The sequence below is a fragment of the Sinocyclocheilus rhinocerous genome, unplaced genomic scaffold (assembly GCF_001515625.1).
Source record: "Sinocyclocheilus rhinocerous isolate Xijiao unplaced genomic scaffold, SAMN03320098_v1.1 scaffold1129, whole genome shotgun sequence".
In the NCBI taxonomy this organism is placed as follows: domain Eukaryota; kingdom Metazoa; phylum Chordata; class Actinopteri; order Cypriniformes; family Cyprinidae; genus Sinocyclocheilus; species Sinocyclocheilus rhinocerous.
The window spans coordinates 855,816-875,602 of NW_015634513.1; the positions used below are offsets into that span (position 1 = coordinate 855,816).

At 36.3% G+C, this 19,787-nt stretch overlaps 1 protein-coding gene across 3 annotated transcripts in view; it reads right to left on the minus strand.

Annotated features, from left to right (window-relative positions):
• Positions 1-19,787, minus strand: part of fbxw7 (F-box and WD repeat domain containing 7) — a 236,815-nt gene that overhangs the window by 110,725 nt on the left and 106,303 nt on the right. For all 3 annotated transcript variants that reach the window (XM_016559873.1, XM_016559872.1, XM_016559871.1), the window contains one exon: positions 8,188-8,925. In XM_016559873.1, the coding sequence (XP_016415359.1) occupies positions 8,188-8,856 (669 nt within the window). In that variant the 5' untranslated portion in view covers positions 8,857-8,925. The remainder of the gene's footprint in view (positions 1-8,187; positions 8,926-19,787) is intronic.

Here is a 19,787-nt window from a genome sequence, read left to right on the forward strand (position 1 = left end):
GCTCTTCCTGTGATGCAGTAGCTCCAGGCTCTGAGCCTGACAGATGGTGCCAGTCTGATGATCCCAGAGTGGGAAAGTGCCAGTGCTTTCCTGCTCTCACCTGGGGATGAGGGGAAAGTGGGTGGGTGTTTGTGCTTCTTGGCATACCCGTTACTCTCGTCACACAGAGGAGGGTGGGGTAAGATGAGCCACTTTACACATAAGACATCCTCATGGAGAAATTAGGTAAAAGCGAATACACCAAATTATACTGCAGGATGTCTGCTTTCACCATCACAAGTGTCTGTAACCAAGTTAACAGAACACAACACAGAAAACACAACACAGAAAACACAACACACAAAACAAAACAAAACAAAACAGAAAACTAAATACAAAAGGCAAGCTGCGTCAGGTCAAGGGGTAAGATGAATCATAGCACACTGTGAACAACTTCAAATAAAAATATGACCATAAGAAAAAAAAAAGCACAATTATTCTGAATATTTTTCTGTACATTAAGTTTAATAAATTAATAAAAAATTGTTTAGAATTTGAATGTGGCAAAAAAATTTTTTATTAATATGTGCTTACTCTACTAAGTGTTTTACTTTGTACTTCCAATATATTTGTAGTTTTTAAAAGATATTAGCATTTATTGCATTTGGAGGCAAATTAATAAAATTAATATAAATAGGTGAAAAAATTCTCAAGTATCTGCATCAAATCAGAGACCTTAACTGCCCCACAACACTGTCCTAAGTCCAAATTCACATTACTAACAAAAAATTTTTAAATGCAAATGAACATTAGGAAATTGTACACATTTAACAAATAATGAAGGGTGGGGCTAAACTTCACCCACTGGGATTCAACTGAAACAGGGAAGGCAGGCTATAGTATTATTGGTTAAGACCAATAGGACGATTGTAAGGATAAAAGAAACTCAGATACTTTGATCTTCTGAGACAGACAATACACACACAGTGCATTAACATACAGACCATTCTGACGTACTCTGAAATTATTTTCTCAAGTTGATTAAGTGAAGGCGTATGTTTCTGCAAATCTGCGACCAGGGTTACGTGCATACTAGATCTCAGGTTAGATGAAGCATGGCAACACCGATTGCTATAGATTAGACTCTGTCCATCTCCCAGACATGAGCACAGAACACACACCTCATCTAGACTTTTCAGTCTGAACACTACACATAACAGAAAACAATGATGGCTTAGATTACAAACGTGATACTTCACTAAAAAGATCTATTGTCCATCACACTGACTGAACCACATAGCCTCACACACACACAGGACAATATATTAATCCCATAATGACAGTCTAAAAGAGACACACAACATGTATACTATTTGCAACCATCTGCAAACTCATGGAACAACACTATAACACACATTTGCATGACTAGTCACAGATAAGGCTGTTTAAATACATTTGGCTCTCTTAATGCGGTTGTCTGATGTGAATACTGTCTTCAAAAGAACCGCACCGCCTTTAGCCCGGGTGTATTTTTTAAAGCCAGTCTATACGACTGCTTATTGTATTGACAAGCTAACATCAACATTTTTAGCTCAACGTCTCTCCTGAATATCAAACAGCTGCTGAACTCCCATTTGTTTGTCATTAAACGACCGACGTTGAAGTCACACTGCAGGACTGTGACCTAAAATGACACTGCATGAACTTCAGAGGACAGCAGGATTCGAAGCCAATTAATCGGCTGTCGCTAAAACTCCCTAAATTAGTCTCAGATGGCAACAGCTTTAAAGAGAAAATGTGAGGAAAAACAGCTTGTTTTTAGCCACACTTAAATTAAATCGTACGTAACAGTGTCACACATTTTATAATCATCAATTTACTCTGAGGATTCAAAGAATTTTCAGTGTATCTCCCAATTATACCAACTTCTTAAAAATAAAAGGGGGTAAAATTGGGTTTTGTGGGGAGGTGGGTGAAAATAATATATTTCTAATTAGTTCATGTTTAAATACAGATTTAATTTAAGGAATGACTTCTGGGCATTTTCGTCCAGCTTGTTCATTTTTCAGAGTGTTTATCCATGGCCTGATTCAATAGTCTGTTTGAATCCATAAAACCCATGGCTTAGGATCAGCACAGATCTAAAGAGGCTCCCGGTTCACATAACGCATAATAAGGGTCTGCTTTCATCTCAGTCTTTGGATTTCTGGAGAAATGACACTTCCTTTCTGATGGGAAACCTTGATGTGTCTGTCAGTAATTTGGCAACAGAAGTTAATTACAGCTACAATGAATGCAAGGGAACAAATAGCACTCATCAGATTTCTGCATAATTATTAACCATTTTCTGTAAATCACAGGACATCTAAATAAGGGTAGGGTATCATAAACATGGAGCAGATAGGAGTTTGCAGGATGGAAATACACTAGAGAAAAGCCTTTTTGAAAACGGAATTGTGCAATACTATAATACAATACAATATAATACAATAATAATGTTTAGATAACTAATGTTTAAAGAAAACGCAAAATAGTAATGTGAAAAATTACAATAAAACATATCTTCAAAATGTACTTTGGTTAGTAAATTCTTTTATCATTGTCAGGCATAATAAAGCGTTTAATTTTGGAGCCTGTCTACTTCTGTCTCAGGAGCCAAACATTTTTAAACAATCATTTCCACACAGGTGCTCAGAAACATTTTCTAAGCTACTAAGCGATATGCAAAATGCAAAGACAAGCTTTCACAACGTTTTTTTTTTCTTAACTAAACAAAAAGGATGAAAAACAGTAACATGCACCTACCAAAACAAATCCTGGTACCTTTATACAGTGCGAGTTGGTTATGCAGATGGCGCAATTAAGTTAAAGACAGCCAATCTTTTTTTTTCTTACTAGTTTTCTAGTGTTTGACAGCAAAATTACTTTCATTAAAAACAAATGATTATTCAAATTGTTTTTTTTTTCCTTTTGAATGTTTTAATCAAATGTGGATACTGTCATTATCTAATTCGAATCTATTTTCACAATCGACTAGTTATGAATTTACACAGTACTTTAAATAGTAAAAAAAAGTCTTTACAATTCTTCAGTCTTTCGAAGTGACAATCCACTTTTAATCAGGCAATCTACTAGGAGTCTTTAAAAATGTTGTGAAACAGGAAAGGTACATTACAAGGAAACATTTTCTTGCTTAAAAGGTAAGTAGTCAGGTTTCACCTTTGTTTGTTTATATGGAACTGCTTCCACGTTCATTTCTTCAGTCCTGCTAAATCAACCTTGAGGTCAAGACTCTGACTTCTGAGATTGACGTCAGATTAGAAAGTGCTGCACTCTACTCAGTGTTTCAGTTCTTTATTCTGTTGTCTTACACTGCATGAGGGAATTCAATCATTACTGAGCTTAACACAAACACTATCGGTTACAGGATGTTGCTTTTGAATACTAATTTGGCATTAAAACCAACTGTTATTTCTATCACAGCCTTTTCAAGAGCCCAACATTAGCATACTACAGAAAGCTCTGAATGCATAATCCCAAACCAGAAAAAACACGGTGGAACAACATTTTCTCAAGGAAAAATTTTAGAACGACCTCATTTACAAAGGTTCAGCATTTCCTGTTCAAGTTCTTAATGAAATCTTGATTAGCCAAGAGGATTAGGAGACTAGCCACAGATGCGCTCTGTACTATTGAGTCCAAGTTACACGGACTAGACCAAAAGAGCTGGCAAGAGTTTTTATTATTATAATTTTTTTTTTTTTTCAAAATTACTTCAAATGCCTTTTTTTTTTAAAACTGACTGGTCAGTGGGGTTTCACTAGTCAACTAATCTCCTTTAAAAGAAGCCTTGGTTTGGGGGGACTCATTAAATAACAGCTGGACAGACCACAACGAAGCAGGACATAGTGGTTTAAAAAAAATGTTTTTAAGTTATCAAACTACTTTCAACTTGCCATAATAATGCCATAACACTCATAATGTAAGATGCTCAAAAACAAAAAGCATAAGCCAAAGACATACTTAAATGAAATTAATATGAATTAAAAAATAATAAAAAATTCTTGCCAAGGCAACCAAAGATTGCTCAACATTTACCAATGCAAGGAGATACAAACCGTATTTTCACCTTTGCTTGATTTTCAAAGCCAATTATGGTTTGACCGATTTTTGGCCTGGCCAATTATCGAAGTCAATATTAACCATTTATTTTATTGTATCAGCCATTTTCAAAACTGATTTGCTGATAAAATAATTTTAAAGCATTTAAATAAAGTTTCTTGTCAGAGCCCTTGTTATTCTTAATTTTGACATTAATTTTCATTTTTACACCAGATATATAAATCGGTTCAAAATATCGGTTATTGGTCTATTTGATCTGTAATAATCGTTATCAGCATTGGCCCTGAAAAACACATATCGGTCCAACCCTAAAGCCAACTAAATGAAAAGGGCATTAATAGCCACTTAAAAGCTAGAGGCAAACATATTACCCTGATATATATTTAAAATCCAAATATTTTAAATTGAATAGTTGCAATGAGCAACACAAAATAGTCTGTAGCTCAACAAATCTCAAACATGGTGATGAACAAATGTTAATTCAGTAATATGAACTCTGAACCAATTAGACAGCATACTAACAGTGACAGCAGCTTAAATTGAGCAGTAAAAAGTGAAATGATTCTCTTTTTTTTAAATATAATTTGTATAATTTTTTTAAGCTGCAATGCAGGTTGGAAACTTGCACAACACTGTGCAACGTAAAACTGTTTGTTCAGATGACTATTCAGAAAGCTGGAAGAACATTAGGACAAGTCTTGAACATACTTGAGTATCCAAGTAAGGTCAACAAAACAACTTGTTAAAAACATCTTGTTCAGTTCACACATTATAATAGACGACTCCTACTAAATCTTTGTTCAAACTACTTTGCAAGTTGGATTTTTTTTTACAGTGTACTAAAATAGTCTTTATATATTTAATCATTTACACATTTTCTCTCCAAACATTTCTGTGGACCCCTAGCACCCTCTTACGGACCCCGGTATGCCCAGAGACCAGTTTGAAAACCATTCTACTACCAACTAAAGCACAACACACAGTCAACAGGCTAATTAAATCACTACTGTTAATTAAAAAAAATAATCTAATTCAATTCAAGGTCAATCTAAAACTTAGCAAGGTCAACTAATCAACCATCTTGACCACATCCCTACTAGACAGGCAGCTCACTAGGTTTTGTTGTTTAAAAAAAAAAAACATGACAAAACATTCACATCCTTTTGAAAAGGCACACTCCACACATCACTGTTCTGTGAACTTCAGCCCTGCTGTGGCTGCCTCAATCAGATAAACACGGTGTTCTCATCCAAAACACACAGCGGCTTCAAAAGGCGGATGAGACACTCTCCACACACAGATGTGATAAGATGTTCTCTGGAGATTCACTCACCAGTAACAGTGCGACCTTCTTCATACTGCGATTCCCCATGGCAGCTCAGAGAGATTCAGACAGAAATGGTACAAGATTCGCAGGTCGTCTTCTGTCAGTGCGTTGACAAGCGTGTCGACATCATGAGGATGAGGAGGGTCTGTGCGCTCTTGCATTCCCTCCCCTCGCTCTTCTCCATCTCCGCTCATTTGTATTTCCTCTTTGCTCAAAAACAGACCCAATCTCTCTTTTTTTATTCAAGCTGACCAATACACAATATTTGAAAAAAACTGCTTATGGGTACCACATGGCTTGCCAAAAAACACACACACACATTAATGGTGTGAACGTCTATGGCCTCTGATGTTTACATTTAATGATCCACCACTGCGGCTGATAAACCTAGAAATCCTTCTGTAACCAATGCCATCAATATGTTTTGCAACAATAAGGTTGGCGAAGGTCTTGAGAGCTCTTTGCTTTTACCATCATGAAATGTTTCTTATGTGACACATTGGTCATGAGACACCTTTTTATAGCCCATCAGTTGGGACTGAACCAACTAATATTAATTTCCACTGACTGTGGGCAGGATTGCTTTCTAATTATCGATAGATTTCAGCTGGTGTCTTAGCTCTCCATGCCTTTTTGCACCTCCCTTTCTTCATGCGTTCAATACTTTTTCCCTGGGTCATTCCACTTTATTACACAGAACTTAATTTCTGAACTTATTTGTTTTGCTTTCTTTGTATGTATGGATTACTTGGATTGTTACCGACATCTGGTTAAAATTTCATGTCAACAGCACCTTTAGAAATATATTTACTGAGAAAAATTGTGACGTGTTCAATACTTATTTTACCCGCTGTATGAACAACCAGTCCAGTTAAATAAAGCTCAAAGGCTTTCCTTTTGAGGTCAACGACAAGTAATAAAAGGCATCTTGCAGCATAATACAAGCCTGCTGTTTGAACCCTCAGACATGGACAGGCCCAGACCAGATCTGCAAACTCTTTCCACAAAAATCCCAAAGAAAATACTAACTTGTGTGCAGATGATATTTGGAATGACATGAGTGTGAGTAAATTACAACATTATTCATTTTAGGTAACTATTTCTTTAACTCAGGTTTCCTCAAATAGAAAACTAATAATTTATTAAAATCATAAAAAGGTCAAATTAAAATAAATTAAAAGGGCAGCACAATTAAAAAATAAAATAAAATAAAATAGAAAACTGTAAATGCGATATTCAAAGTAAAGAGCTTTGGAAATGCAATGCGCGCCAGGACAAATTTTTCACATGCAAAAAACTTCCAAATTTCTTTCAGAAATAAATTTCAGTAGGGCTGCACGATTACGACAAAAATCATAATTGTCGATTATTGCCTTGAAATTGTAATTGCGATTATTAATTACGATTATCACAATTTACATTGAATGATGTTTATATGTTTGATGCAACTGCATGCCGTATTTGTATATGAAAATAAACAAGCCTCAAATGTCAACTATACATCAGATTGGTTTCTTCTTTAAATTATAAAAAAAGTAAAAATACAAATGGTATTATAGTGTTATACTAAAACTAAAATTAAAACAATGGAAAACCCCTTAAGATAACATGTAGAAAGAAAAAAAAAGCAGAATAACTTAAGTGGACTTTGAACGATTAATTGTCGCTTTGAACAATTACGTAATTGTGGCATCCATAATTGCAATCGTGATTAGAAATTCAATTAATTGTGCAGCCCTAAGTTTCAGCACTTTTTGCAATGTCAGAATTGTAACAAATAAAAACTTGAGGGTTTAATGTGTGAAAATGAAGAATCTAAGCGATATTAGTTTAGTAATACATAGTGTAAAATAAAATCTATTAATGATGAATATTTTAATTAAATTGTATTTTTTATCTAAATTATAGTATCAAATTGTAGTACCAAAAACTAAATTGAGCGTAGTATCACAGTAATATATTTCTGTCTTCATTTTTTAATGAGATTTTAAAACATTTTTTATTGAGTATAAATGTTTATATTACAATTCAAAATGCAATATAATGACAAAATCATAATTTTGACCAAATTGTACAGCACTGTTCTATAAACAATTAAAAAAATATAATGTAATTTTTGAAAATTAAAATTTTTGAAATAAAAATAATTATCATAAAAAATGATTTTTTTTAAAGGTTTTAATATCTAATTTCTTTACTTGCACGTCAGGCAACTCATTAACCGTGAACATGCAAATGTGTTGTTATATTATCGAAATACTAAAAATCTCAAGGGGGTAACTTTAAGAAAATATGTTGTTAAAGGGGTTCGGCTGACAAAAAAAAAGTCTCTGCTTTAACAAAGAACTTCCATCACCCAAGTGATCATAGAACGTCAGAACTATAGGAGAAATTTAGTTTTAAATTAATCCAGACACTCCTGAACAAATTCAATGCATGCCAATATTCTCCATATTATCAAACCAACCTTTATTTGAAAGAATATTCCTTGCAATAATCAGGTAGGTAATGTCTGGGCTATGACGCAGTTGTAGCTTTCCTTAATCACTCGATAAAATCAAGTCTCAAATGATGATTGTTTATCTGATGTTAAGCCAAAAATGGCCAGTAGAGGGAGACAAACACCATGATTGCACAAGCCCATTAAAACTTCTGCACAGATAAGACACTTTTCACTACATTATATTTAATCAGAAGAATAATTCCATTTATTCATCTGGACTTTAAAAACCAGATCATAGTTAAATTTAGTCGCTTACCTTATTCTTGTAGACAGATGGTGAGCTTTGATGTCGTCGTCCAGAGGACTGGTCTGTGTTATCATTAAAGTCCGACACACTGGTCCTGAGGGAGGGAGAGTGGAGGCCTTCCTCTCCTTCCTCCTCATCTTCAGCCTCCTCCTCCTCCTCCTCCTCCCCACTCTCTCCTGAATGCTCAAACTCATCGCTATCCTGGTCCATTTCCTCCTCATCCTCCGGCCGGTCGTCGTCTTCCTCTGAACGAAGTCCCACCCCGACCTGCCCTTCCCTTCCGGCATTATTATTCTCCTCCTCCTCGTTCTCCGCCTCTTCCTCGCGATGCCGTCTATGCCGCCGATGCTGCTCCTGCTCCCACATCCACTGGGCGCCCTTCTCGGCTCCGTTCACCTCGCTCCTCCGTCCTTCCTCCACCGGCTCACCTCCGGAAGGCCATGGTTCCTCCTCTGCCTCCCTTGGCCGCTCTTGTCCACCCTCTTCCTCCTCGCCCGGTTCTCTTCTCTGTTGCTGTGCCACCTGCTCCTGCTCCTCCAGCACCCGATTCATGTGCTCCGCCTGGGGCTGAGGTGTGCAGCCGGAGGTGCTGTTACCTGCCCCCGCTGCCCCAGGCCTCTGCCTCTGCTGCTGGGCCGCCCTGCTGCCGCTGCCCCCCGACAGCAGATCCTGGTTCATTTCCAAAAGCCAGCTTGCTACCTCCTGCACCTTCGCTAGGCTGTCTGAGGAGGACAAAGACTTGGCATTCTGAAAGAGATGGAGACAGGAAATGGTTGAGAGGAGTATAGGTGGATAGTAACAACAACAACAAAAAAGGCAATAAAAAGCATGTACATGGGCTGGTTGTATAAAAAAAGAAAACCATTCTCCTGTTTGCATTCAGAGTGTGCTGAAAATGGGAAACTCATTATTTTATTCATGCCTGTGAAATAAAACAATGGACATTTGCATCGAAGCTGGGAAAGACGCAATATGAGCATCCCTCAAAACAATGGGCACCTCTCCTGCTTGGCAGCCGATCATCTACACTAGGCTTGGCCTGGAAACCACAGCAACAGTATCACTTAAACACATGCAAACAAACATTTCATCGCTGCTGCCTGTTCTGTATTCAAGTTTCCGTTTTTACTGTTGCATTTCAATTCTACTGTTTTAACCAAAAACCTCTTTATTTTTAGTTAAATGCTAAAATCTAGGTTCTAAAGTAAATGAAAATAAAATAACGCACGTTTGTGTAATTGTATGTGTATTGTAAAAATAGAAACATACACACTACCATTCAAAATACTGGAGTCAGGAGGAGTTTTTTTTTGTTTTTTTTCAACAAGGATACATTAAATTGAAAAGTGACAGGCCACTAGATTTCGATTTCAAACAAATGCTGTTTTAAAAACTCTATTCCCTAAAAAACAGTTTCCACAAAAATATTAAGCGGCACAACTGTTTATAACATTAATAAGAAATGTTTCTTAAGCACCAAATCAGAATATTAGAATCATTAGTGAAGGATCATGAGACACTGAAGACTGGAGTAATGGCTGCTGAAAATTCAGCTTTGCCATTACAGGAACAAATAACATTTTAAAATGTATTAAAATACAAAAAATACATTTTTAAATTGTGATAATATATTACAATATTACTGTTTTTACTGTATCTTTCATCAAATAAATTGCTGCCTTGGTGAGCATAATTCAAAAACACTTTTAATCTTCTCAGACTCCAAACATTTTTGCATTTTCATCTCATATTCAAGCAGAACACGCTTTGATACTCTATACACAGTACAGCTATTTCATACCAATCTCATTTCACCGTTGGGAGCAAGTTGTCTTGTGTAACACTGATTCACTATTCAACTGCAGCACCAGATTCACTATTCAAGTAGAATTCTGACAATCAAAACACTAATGACAGTTACAATAGAACAAATAGTCACTGGCAACCACAGACAGCCAGCAGGGGGCATCACTGCCAAATAAGTGTGGTTCATGAATAAGGGTTTAGCTTCCAGACACATACCACACATCTGCAGCAGGATGTACACAATAATATCATGTTACCGTGAGGATGCCCCACCAGTGAGAGTGAGGTTTTGGCACATTAGCCCAGTACTGCAATGTCACTCATAGGTTTTGTAAAATGTGCTTTTTTTTTTTTTTAAGTACCATTTGGTTTTAAGGCTAGTGAAATTTCAGTAAAGCAAGTTTAAAAAAATAAAAAGACCATGCCAGCAGGGAAAAATCCTTATTAAACCTTTAAATTAAACCTTGTGCTTACTTCACAGAGACAGAAGCCAGTAAAAACAGCAGATAACAGTGTGAGTGAAAGCAGGGATGAGCTGTGTAATCCAATCAGGAGCGCGAGAGCACGTGAGTTTGATAGAGACCTGACTAAGATAATGGAGCACGCGCACAGATGGGCAGAGATGGAAAGTGATGAAAGACTGATTTCACAAATGTTGTTGTGTGAGCATAAATATACAAAAAAATACAGCTACAAATACCGCTACTTTTTGACAAGACTCAACACCATGCAGAAGTTACCTGTAAATTGAAAGATGACAAACTAAATTCTCAGTGTTTATTTTTGTAACAAGTTTGAACAAGCGGCCCGGTTCTTGTTTCTAATCTAAAAGTTTCTTTAAAAACTACAATTACTTTCACTGTTGTGTTCACAGACGTTTTGGTATTTGAGTAATAAATTATTTGGGGGGTGGGGGGGTGTTGGGGATGCAATTCTTAAGGCCTGTTCAGACCAAGGATGATAACTATAACTAGTTTCAATAATCATTTAATTTTGAATAACTATTTACATTCTACGAAAATAGAGAAATCTACACCTCAACTGTAACAATTCATTGGAATAACTTTCAGAATGTTTTTTTTTTTCCAGAACGAACGCTAAAAAAAAAAAAAAAAAAAAAAAAAAAAAAAAAAAAAAAAAACCCCCCCCCCTTAAAAAGATCTCCGACCATTTAAAGCAATGATATAAATGCAGTGCGCACTTATAAACAGAACGCTGGACACTAATATAGTCATTGCTAACTTTATAGGCTAATTATTGTTCCAAGTGTAAACAAGCCTTAATTGCCCTCGGCTGTCTGTTGCCAAATTATGAGAATTTCAGGTTTCAAAAATATACAAATCAGAAATTTTAAACAATTCATTCAAAAAGTGTCTTGTACATTTTTGATTGACTAAAATGAACAAGCTCAGAAGACATATTAATTTAGGAATCTGACAATACTGATTGCACTGATCAATCGGTCAAATAAGGCACTACTAAAATCGCCATAAAATATTAGCAAGAAACATTTAATGTATAAGTATTATATACAGATAATTATGAATGATTTTTAATATAGCAACAACACGCTTTATGAGTCCAAATGCTGTAGTTATAGAATCTACCACCAGGGGCTAATAGAACCATGATACCCTGCTAAACTTTGTACCACTTTAATGCAAACATCCAGCAGTACTACCAGTACTACCATCTATTCATGCATTGGATCTATGCATTTACTCCTCTCCAAGGTCTGGATTAATGTCTAATATGTCTAATCATATGAAACCAGAGATCTCAGGGCAATTTAAAACTGTTTAAAGCATCTGATTAGATGAGCTTTTTGATTAACGAATCGTTTCCTTTAGAACACGGAAGATGAGAGCACAATCAGCCGAGATCTAATTGGAAAATAATTATATGGCGATGAACTTCAAATAGACATTTCAATTTCCCTTCCTATACAGAGGCTTAACAAGGTGAGCTCTATAAGAAAACCTGTGCAATCTCTGGAGATTAAACTGAAATTTGGTTAGTTCATTAGCATGCTCAAAACAATTACTTAGCTAAGAGTTAGATGCATCTCAATGCAAATACAAAGCGGCTGTGCCTGGTGAAGTGGGCCGTTCTGTTTCTGGAAGATGCTGGACTGCCTGTTAGTATTCATGTCCTGCATGCTGGTCTATCTGTGCAACTGCATTAGACTCAGAACACAATTAGTGCTGTTAGACTGCACAACTGAACTAGTGTGTGATCAAGTGACAGTACTGTAATCTAACTGGCAACACACACACACATGATTACATTAAGCCTCATTTGCATTGAGGGCGAGACTGTTAAAGTGTATGAAAACTGCCTTAACAACAGTCATTTGGTTTAGTACGCTTCACAGATGCTGCTTGCGTCTCATCCCGCCATAGGTTTCTGCATTTATTGAGGACAGATGAGTAAGTCTATGCTCTGTAAAGTGGGGTACTGACGGTCAGAAGTTCCAGATACATGTTTAATGACTAGTTGGAGTCTCCGTAAGAAATTATCAGAATGAAAAAATACTTTTGAGGGTTAATGAAAGGATCCTCATTGTTTGCCCTGATGTGTGAGAGCTTGATTTATTTTATGCACTTAAATTAAAATTGAAATTCATACACACAGAATGGCTTGAACATAGGCTACCTCCTCAGTTAAACATGTTTTTAATTTATGGATTAAAATTCATTTAGATTTTTTGCGGGGAGCTTAAAGTAAAAAATAAAGAAGAAATATAATGTAGAAAAGGATAAAGTTTTTTTCTAGCTAATGAACAAAAACAAAAAAACACTGACAGCCAATCAAAATCCATCTGAGTGGTGAGAGAGAGGAAAAAAGGAAATATAGCAGTACAACTGAAGACCCTGAAAGTGTCATGGTAAATATGTCTCTTAAAATATTAGATAATCAGATTTTGACAGCAGAAGGGTAATTTAGACTATAAAATCCCATGTGGTGCAACTCCGCAAAACTTAATATTTATGAATTTCGAATTCACGAGGAAAAAAAAAAACACTAAAAATGCATGTAAACTTAAGAATTAAATGAGTAGGCTATTTACACACATGTATTCAACATGCAAGGAAAATTTTACCTTTTGATTATATCATATGTCGCATGACATTTTCTTAAAAATAGTATAAAAATTTATCAAAGCCATACGAAACCAACATGAACATAAAGACTACATTTCTAAGAACTTGGCACATGTTTTTTTAACTTTTAGTTTTTTATCTTTTCTTTATTGTCGACACTCATTTGTCATTGCCCCTCAAATCACTTGGGAAAACATCTGAATCATTCAGGCTGGGTATTTCACCACCACAAAATAACCCAAAGTGCCTGGTTTGAATTGAGCTGTAAGTGTACTCCAAGGGAACTAGAGAAACAAAGTTGAAGCAAACAAGTCTAATCACAAATTCATCAAATTCTTGCATCAAAAGCCAACAAAATGGACCAAAAACCAACATGACTAATGAATACGGCAGAGCCACCCGACTTTAAAGAGCTTGACCATTTAAAGCAATGATATAAATGCAGTGCGCACTTATAAACAGAACGCTGGACACTAATATAGTCATTGCTAACTTTATAGGCTAATTATTGTTCCAAGTGTAAACAAGCCTTAATTGCCCTCGGCTGTCTGTTGCCAAATTATGAGAATTTCAGGTTTCAAAAATATACAAATCAGAAATTTTAAACAATTCATTCAAAAAGTGTCTTGTACATTTTTGATTGACTAAAATGAACAAGCTCAGAAGACATATTAATTTAGGAATCTGACAATACTGATTGCACTGATCAATCGGTCAAATAAGGCACTACTAAAATCGCCATAAAATATTAGCAAGAAACATTTAATGTATAAGTATTATATACAGATAATTATGAATGATTTTTAATATAGCAACAACACGCTTTATGAGTCCAAATGCTGTAGTTATAGAATCTACCACCAGGGGCTAATAGAACCATGATACCCTGCTAAACTTTGTACCACTTTAATGCAAACATCCAGCAGTACTACCATATCCATCATCTATTCATGCATTGGATCTATGCATTTACTCCTCTCCAAGGTCTGGATTAATGTCTAATCAGAGCAAATATATGAAACCAGAGATCTCAGGGCAATTTAAAACTGTTTAAAGCATCTGATTAGATGAGCTTTTTGATTAACGAATCGTTTCCTTTAGAACACGGAAGATGAGAGCACAATCAGCCGAGATCTAATTGGAAAATAATTATATGGCGATGAACTTCAAATAGACATTTCAATTTCCCTTCCTATACAGAGGCTTAACAAGGTGAGCTCTATAAGAAAACCTGTGCAATCTCTGGAGATTAAACTGAAATTTGGTTAGTTCATTAGCATGCTCAAAACAATTACTTAGCTAAGAGTTAGATGCATCTCAATGCAAATACAAAGCGGCTGTGCCTGGTGAAGTGGGCCGTTCTGTTTCTGGAAGATGCTGGACTGCCTGTTAGTATTCATGTCCTGCATGCTGGTCTATCTGTGCAACTGCATTAGACTCAGAACACAATTAGTGCTGTTAGACTGCACAACTGAACTAGTGTGTGATCAAGTGACAGTACTGTAATCTAACTGGCAACACACACACACATGATTACATTAAGCCTCATTTGCATTGAGGGCGAGACTGTTAAAGTGTATGAAAACTGCCTTAACAACAGTCATTTGGTTTAGTACGCTTCACAGATGCTGCTTGCGTCTCATCCCGCCATAGGTTTCTGCATTTATTGAGGACAGATGAGTAAGTCTATGCTCTGTAAAGTGGGGTACTGACGGTCAGAAGTTCCAGATACATGTTTAATGACTAGTTGGAGTCTCCGTAAGAAATTATCAGAATGAAAAAATACTTTTGAGGGTTAATGAAAGGATCCTCATTGTTTGCCCTGATGTGTGAGAGCTTGATTTATTTTATGCACTTAAATTAAAATTGAAATTCATACACACAGAATGGCTTGAACATAGGCTACCTCCTCAGTTAAACATGTTTTTAATTTATGGATTAAAATTCATTTAGATTTTTTGCGGGGAGCTTAAAGTAAAAAATAAAGAAGAAATATAATGTAGAAAAGGATAAAGTTTTTTTCTAGCTAATGAACAAAAACAAAAAAACACTGACAGCCAATCAAAATCCATCTGAGTGGTGAGAGAGAGGAAAAAAGGAAATATAGCAGTACAACTGAAGACCCTGAAAGTGTCATGGTAAATATGTCTCTTAAAATATTAGATAATCAGATTTTGACAGCAGAAGGGTAATTTAGACTATAAAATCCCATGTGGTGCAACTCCGCAAAACTTAATATTTATGAATTTCGAATTCACGAGGAAAAAAAAAAACACTAAAAATGCATGTAAACTTAAGAATTAAATGAGTAGGCTATTTACACACATGTATTCAACATGCAAGGAAAATTTTACCTTTTGATTATATCATATGTCGCATGACATTTTCTTAAAAATAGTATAAAAATTTATCAAAGCCATACGAAACCAACATGAACATAAAGACTACATTTCTAAGAACTTGGCACATGTTTTTTTAACTTTTAGTTTTTTATCTTTTCTTTATTGTCGACACTCATTTGTCATTGCCCCTCAAATCACTTGGGAAAACATCTGAATCATTCAGGCTGGGTATTTCACCACCACAAAATAACCCAAAGTGCCTGGTTTGAATTGAGCTGTAAGTGTACTCCAAGGGAACTAGAGAAACAAAGTTGAAGCAAACAAGTCTAATCACAAATTCATCAAATTCTTGCATCAAAAGCCAACAAAATGGACCAAAAACCAACATGACTAATGAATACGGCAGAGTTTAATGCGATGACATAGGAAAAACTCCAGAAGGTTTATAATAGCATTGCTTTTCAGACATGCGCTCTGATATGGAGAACTGGAAGCATTGCCTTAAAAAGAGAAGCATTTGACTTGGCTCCCGGGAAATGCGGCCAGCCTGGCGTAGTCGAGCAGTCTGATAAGAGAGTGAGGTGCATCATTTCTTTAGTTATTACCACTGTGTACACTTCAGCAGCAGCTCATTTATCTACATCTAAAGGGGCTGAGAGGAAGGTGAAGCCAAAATGGGTTTTGACACATCCTCTCAGAGAGAACGTTAGCAAAGGAGGTGAAGGGGAGGAGGAGAGAGTTGTGGTATTATTGGTTTTACGATGTCATTTCCTACAAAGCTGCCAGACTGCCATCTCCTCTTGGACACCTCAGTTACAGGAAACATTACGAACGAACAGGAAAAGGAAGAAAAGAGAGGGTTATTTTTATTAACCTCAGTGGTACCTGGATGGGTCTTTATGATAAGAACCAAGCTAAATAAAGCGAAAGCCCATCAACCTGGTTTTGCAAATTACTCATTCACACAGAACTGCACCCATTCTTCTTTTTCCATTAGCAGCAGAATAAGACAAAATGGCCCATTTGGTAGATATGCAAGTACAAAGACGAACGAAAAATTTGGGTAAACGTGGAAGCAAGTGCTGGAAAACAGATCTCCCACTGAAAAACCTTCATTTAGTGCTTCTAATGGGTTGTAGTTTAGTTTCAGCAAGAATGGGAGATTGTTTGTAGGAAAATAGTTTCTTTGACCTTGAGCGGCCAGGCAAAACTGGCTGAAGACTCTCATTTCTAGGGCTGCAACAACTAATCGATAAAATCGATTATTATCGATTATGAAAATCATCGACAACGATTCTCATTATCGATTAATCGGGTCTGCCCACAGTGCACGTCCAACAGAGTTTACATACTTGTCCAACTTCAGCCGGTCGCGTCAAATTAAAGCACTGAATTACTTATTTCTATGGACAAAATGCATCTAAAATAGTGGAGGAAACAGAATGAGATGCTGAAGGAGAGTTACGTGATCCAAGCTGCCCAAAACATGAGAATTCTTTATTTTAAGCTTTAAGCTAATGCATTAGCGCGATGGCTTGCCCTGTCAGGCACTTTAACAGATGCGTGTGCTTCCTCAGCGCAAAAAAACGTTCAGTTAACGGTCATATCCTTATGTATAAATGTCACAAATTCACGCGAGCATTTCCATTTTTGCATAAAGGTCCGTCCTGACAGTCCTGACAGTCTGTGTTAAATTTTAAACTTTACTGAATGAGCGCCAGCGCGGCGGGCGTATGAAGGGCATAGGAGGCCATTTTTGTTATGTGAATATATACAATTATTTAGTTATAAATAAATGACAATAAAAAATTTTTGATTTAAACAATTTTTTTGACAAATTCCTAAAATGTGTTCTCTTTATTATGGCAGGTGGTCTAATAAATTGTTAAGCACTGTATGTTTTCATAGCATTCAGTTGGCACGTTTGTTTTAAGGACATTGGGCAGAATGTGGAATAGTGTGTTTTTGTCAATAAAATAAAAAAAGAAAATTGTTTGTTTTTAATCCGATTAATCGAAAAAATAATCGACCAACTAATTGATTATCAAAATAATCGTTAGTTGCAGCCCTACTCATTTCGTAAATAAGTTAAGACATCTAGACTATCCATCGACAGGCAACAAATCGCTATGAGCGTCACACTGGAAAACCTCAATAAGTCTCCATAATTAGCTTACGCAGAAAGCCATACACCCTGGCATTAAAGAGACTTCTGTTCCAAGTTACTGTAGTATGTTTAATAGGAAAAGAAGAAATGAAAAGGAGGAAGTAGGAAAGAATTGTTACAGTGTGAAATATGAGGCAGATCAATCATCCTATATTTATGTAATGACCATGTGTACTTGGCTGATCAAGATTTTCAACTATGCATACTTCCCTATTATAGGGAATTAAAAATATAAATTAAAAAAATAAAAGTAACCTAAAAGTACCCAAATGACTTGACTACTCACGCCAAGATTCTGAAGTGTGCAACCAATGGACGCTTAACTCATGAGCCCACTGCAGAGGAGTTGTGAATGGCAGTGAAGCAACGCAACTGATGATCTTAACCACATAATAACGACAACATGACTTATGTTCTACGTACGGATTGCCTTCATAATACACAAATTCATACTAACAAAGGTCATGAAGTATGGTCATAACAGCATGCATTTCTGCCCAGCAGTATCCTGCTTTCTAGACACTGCACTGCTGGCAGTGAAGCAATGCAACTGATGATCTTAACCACATAATAACGACAACATGACTTATGTTCTACGTACGGATTGCCTTCATAATACACAAATTCATACTAACATAAAGGTCATTAAGTATGGTCATAACAACATGCATTTCTGCCCAGCAGTATCCTGCTTTCTAGACACTGCACTGCCACTGAAAACCACATATAGTTTGACCAGGTAGGGGGAGTAGGAAGCAGGAAAGTAGGAAGGGAAAAGGGAAAAGGAAGTATGAAATAAATAAGAATGTAATACAAGTAGGACAGAAAAATGAAGTAGGTAGTAAGGATAAAAGGAGGAGGAAAGTGCAAATTAGGAAGTAAATTGGAAGAAAAGAAAAGGGGAAGAGAAAGTAGAAAAGAAATCAGTAGGAATGCAGTAAGGACCAGGAAAGTGTGAAGTAGGAAATGGGGAGGAAGAGAAAAGGGAAAAGGAATTAGGAAATAAGAAGGAATGTTGTAAGGAAGGACAGAAAAATAAAGTAGGAAAAGTAAGTAGGTAGAAAAAAAGGAAGTAGGAAAGTAGTAAAGAAGGAAAGAGGAAGCACATAAGCAAAACCAAACAATGAGAAAAAAATGATTAATGAACCAAAAGCAATGGTCAAATCTGTTCTTTCAGTTAATTAAACACCAGCTGTCATCACTAGTACTTAACTGGCTTAAGCTGGTATTTCAGACGTCACCTTAATGCCACTTAGATTGTTGTCTTTCATCATTTCATTTACTTTGACTTGATTATACAATCCAAAAATCGCAAGGTTAATGGCCAAGACCTTTTCACACGTAAGTACACTATTCTTTTGTCCATGTCTTCTACCTCGCCTCCAGGCATTACAGAAAGGAGAAGTAAAATCAGCTAAAGGACAGAGACACGGACAGGTGTAAACACAGCTCTACTGTGGTAGAATGACTCACGGCCCTGAGGGGAAAATAGTCCTCATTCACAAAATAAGGACAAGGTCACTGCAAAAAGCTTCTGGCTAGCAAAACGGCTAGCTGCAGCGGTGAGGTGACTGCTTGTAGGGTTTTAGTGATGATGGCTGAGTGAAATCAGAATGAACTGCTAGTGCATGTTTTATCGTGACCACATCATTTATTAGTCGACACGAGTGAATTTTTACATTTCTCTTTTTTTTTTCTAAATTGATTTATTGTTATCAGATGGCTATTATTATACTGGTTTATAGCTTATCAACCCTAACATGAAAAGACTAATTATTTGCATTTAGGTCTCCACCAAATTTCAATATGGGTGCATCCCTAATGTTTTCTAAAGCTTTTCTCCTCTTCCCATCCAAGTCATTTTAGGTTTCCTGAGAGCAGTGATTTTGCAGTCAGCAGAAAAACCTCTGAGACACACGAAGAAAGCATTATTAAGAAGGTAGGACGCCATTCACAGCAACAAAGTAAGTCAGTGCAAAAATAAATCTGTTTGTGTCCCACAGGCAATGTGTGCAGATCATGTTTACCTCGGCTCAGACTGGTATAAAAAATTAGCTGCCAGCTCCTGCGAATTTAATTTGTAAATCATGAAGGTAAAGCAACAAGCTTCTTAGGATTTATTAGTAACTTGAGTAATAGAAATATTCCCAAAGGGGGGGGGGGTTGTTGGAATGGCCAGTGGGGGGTTGT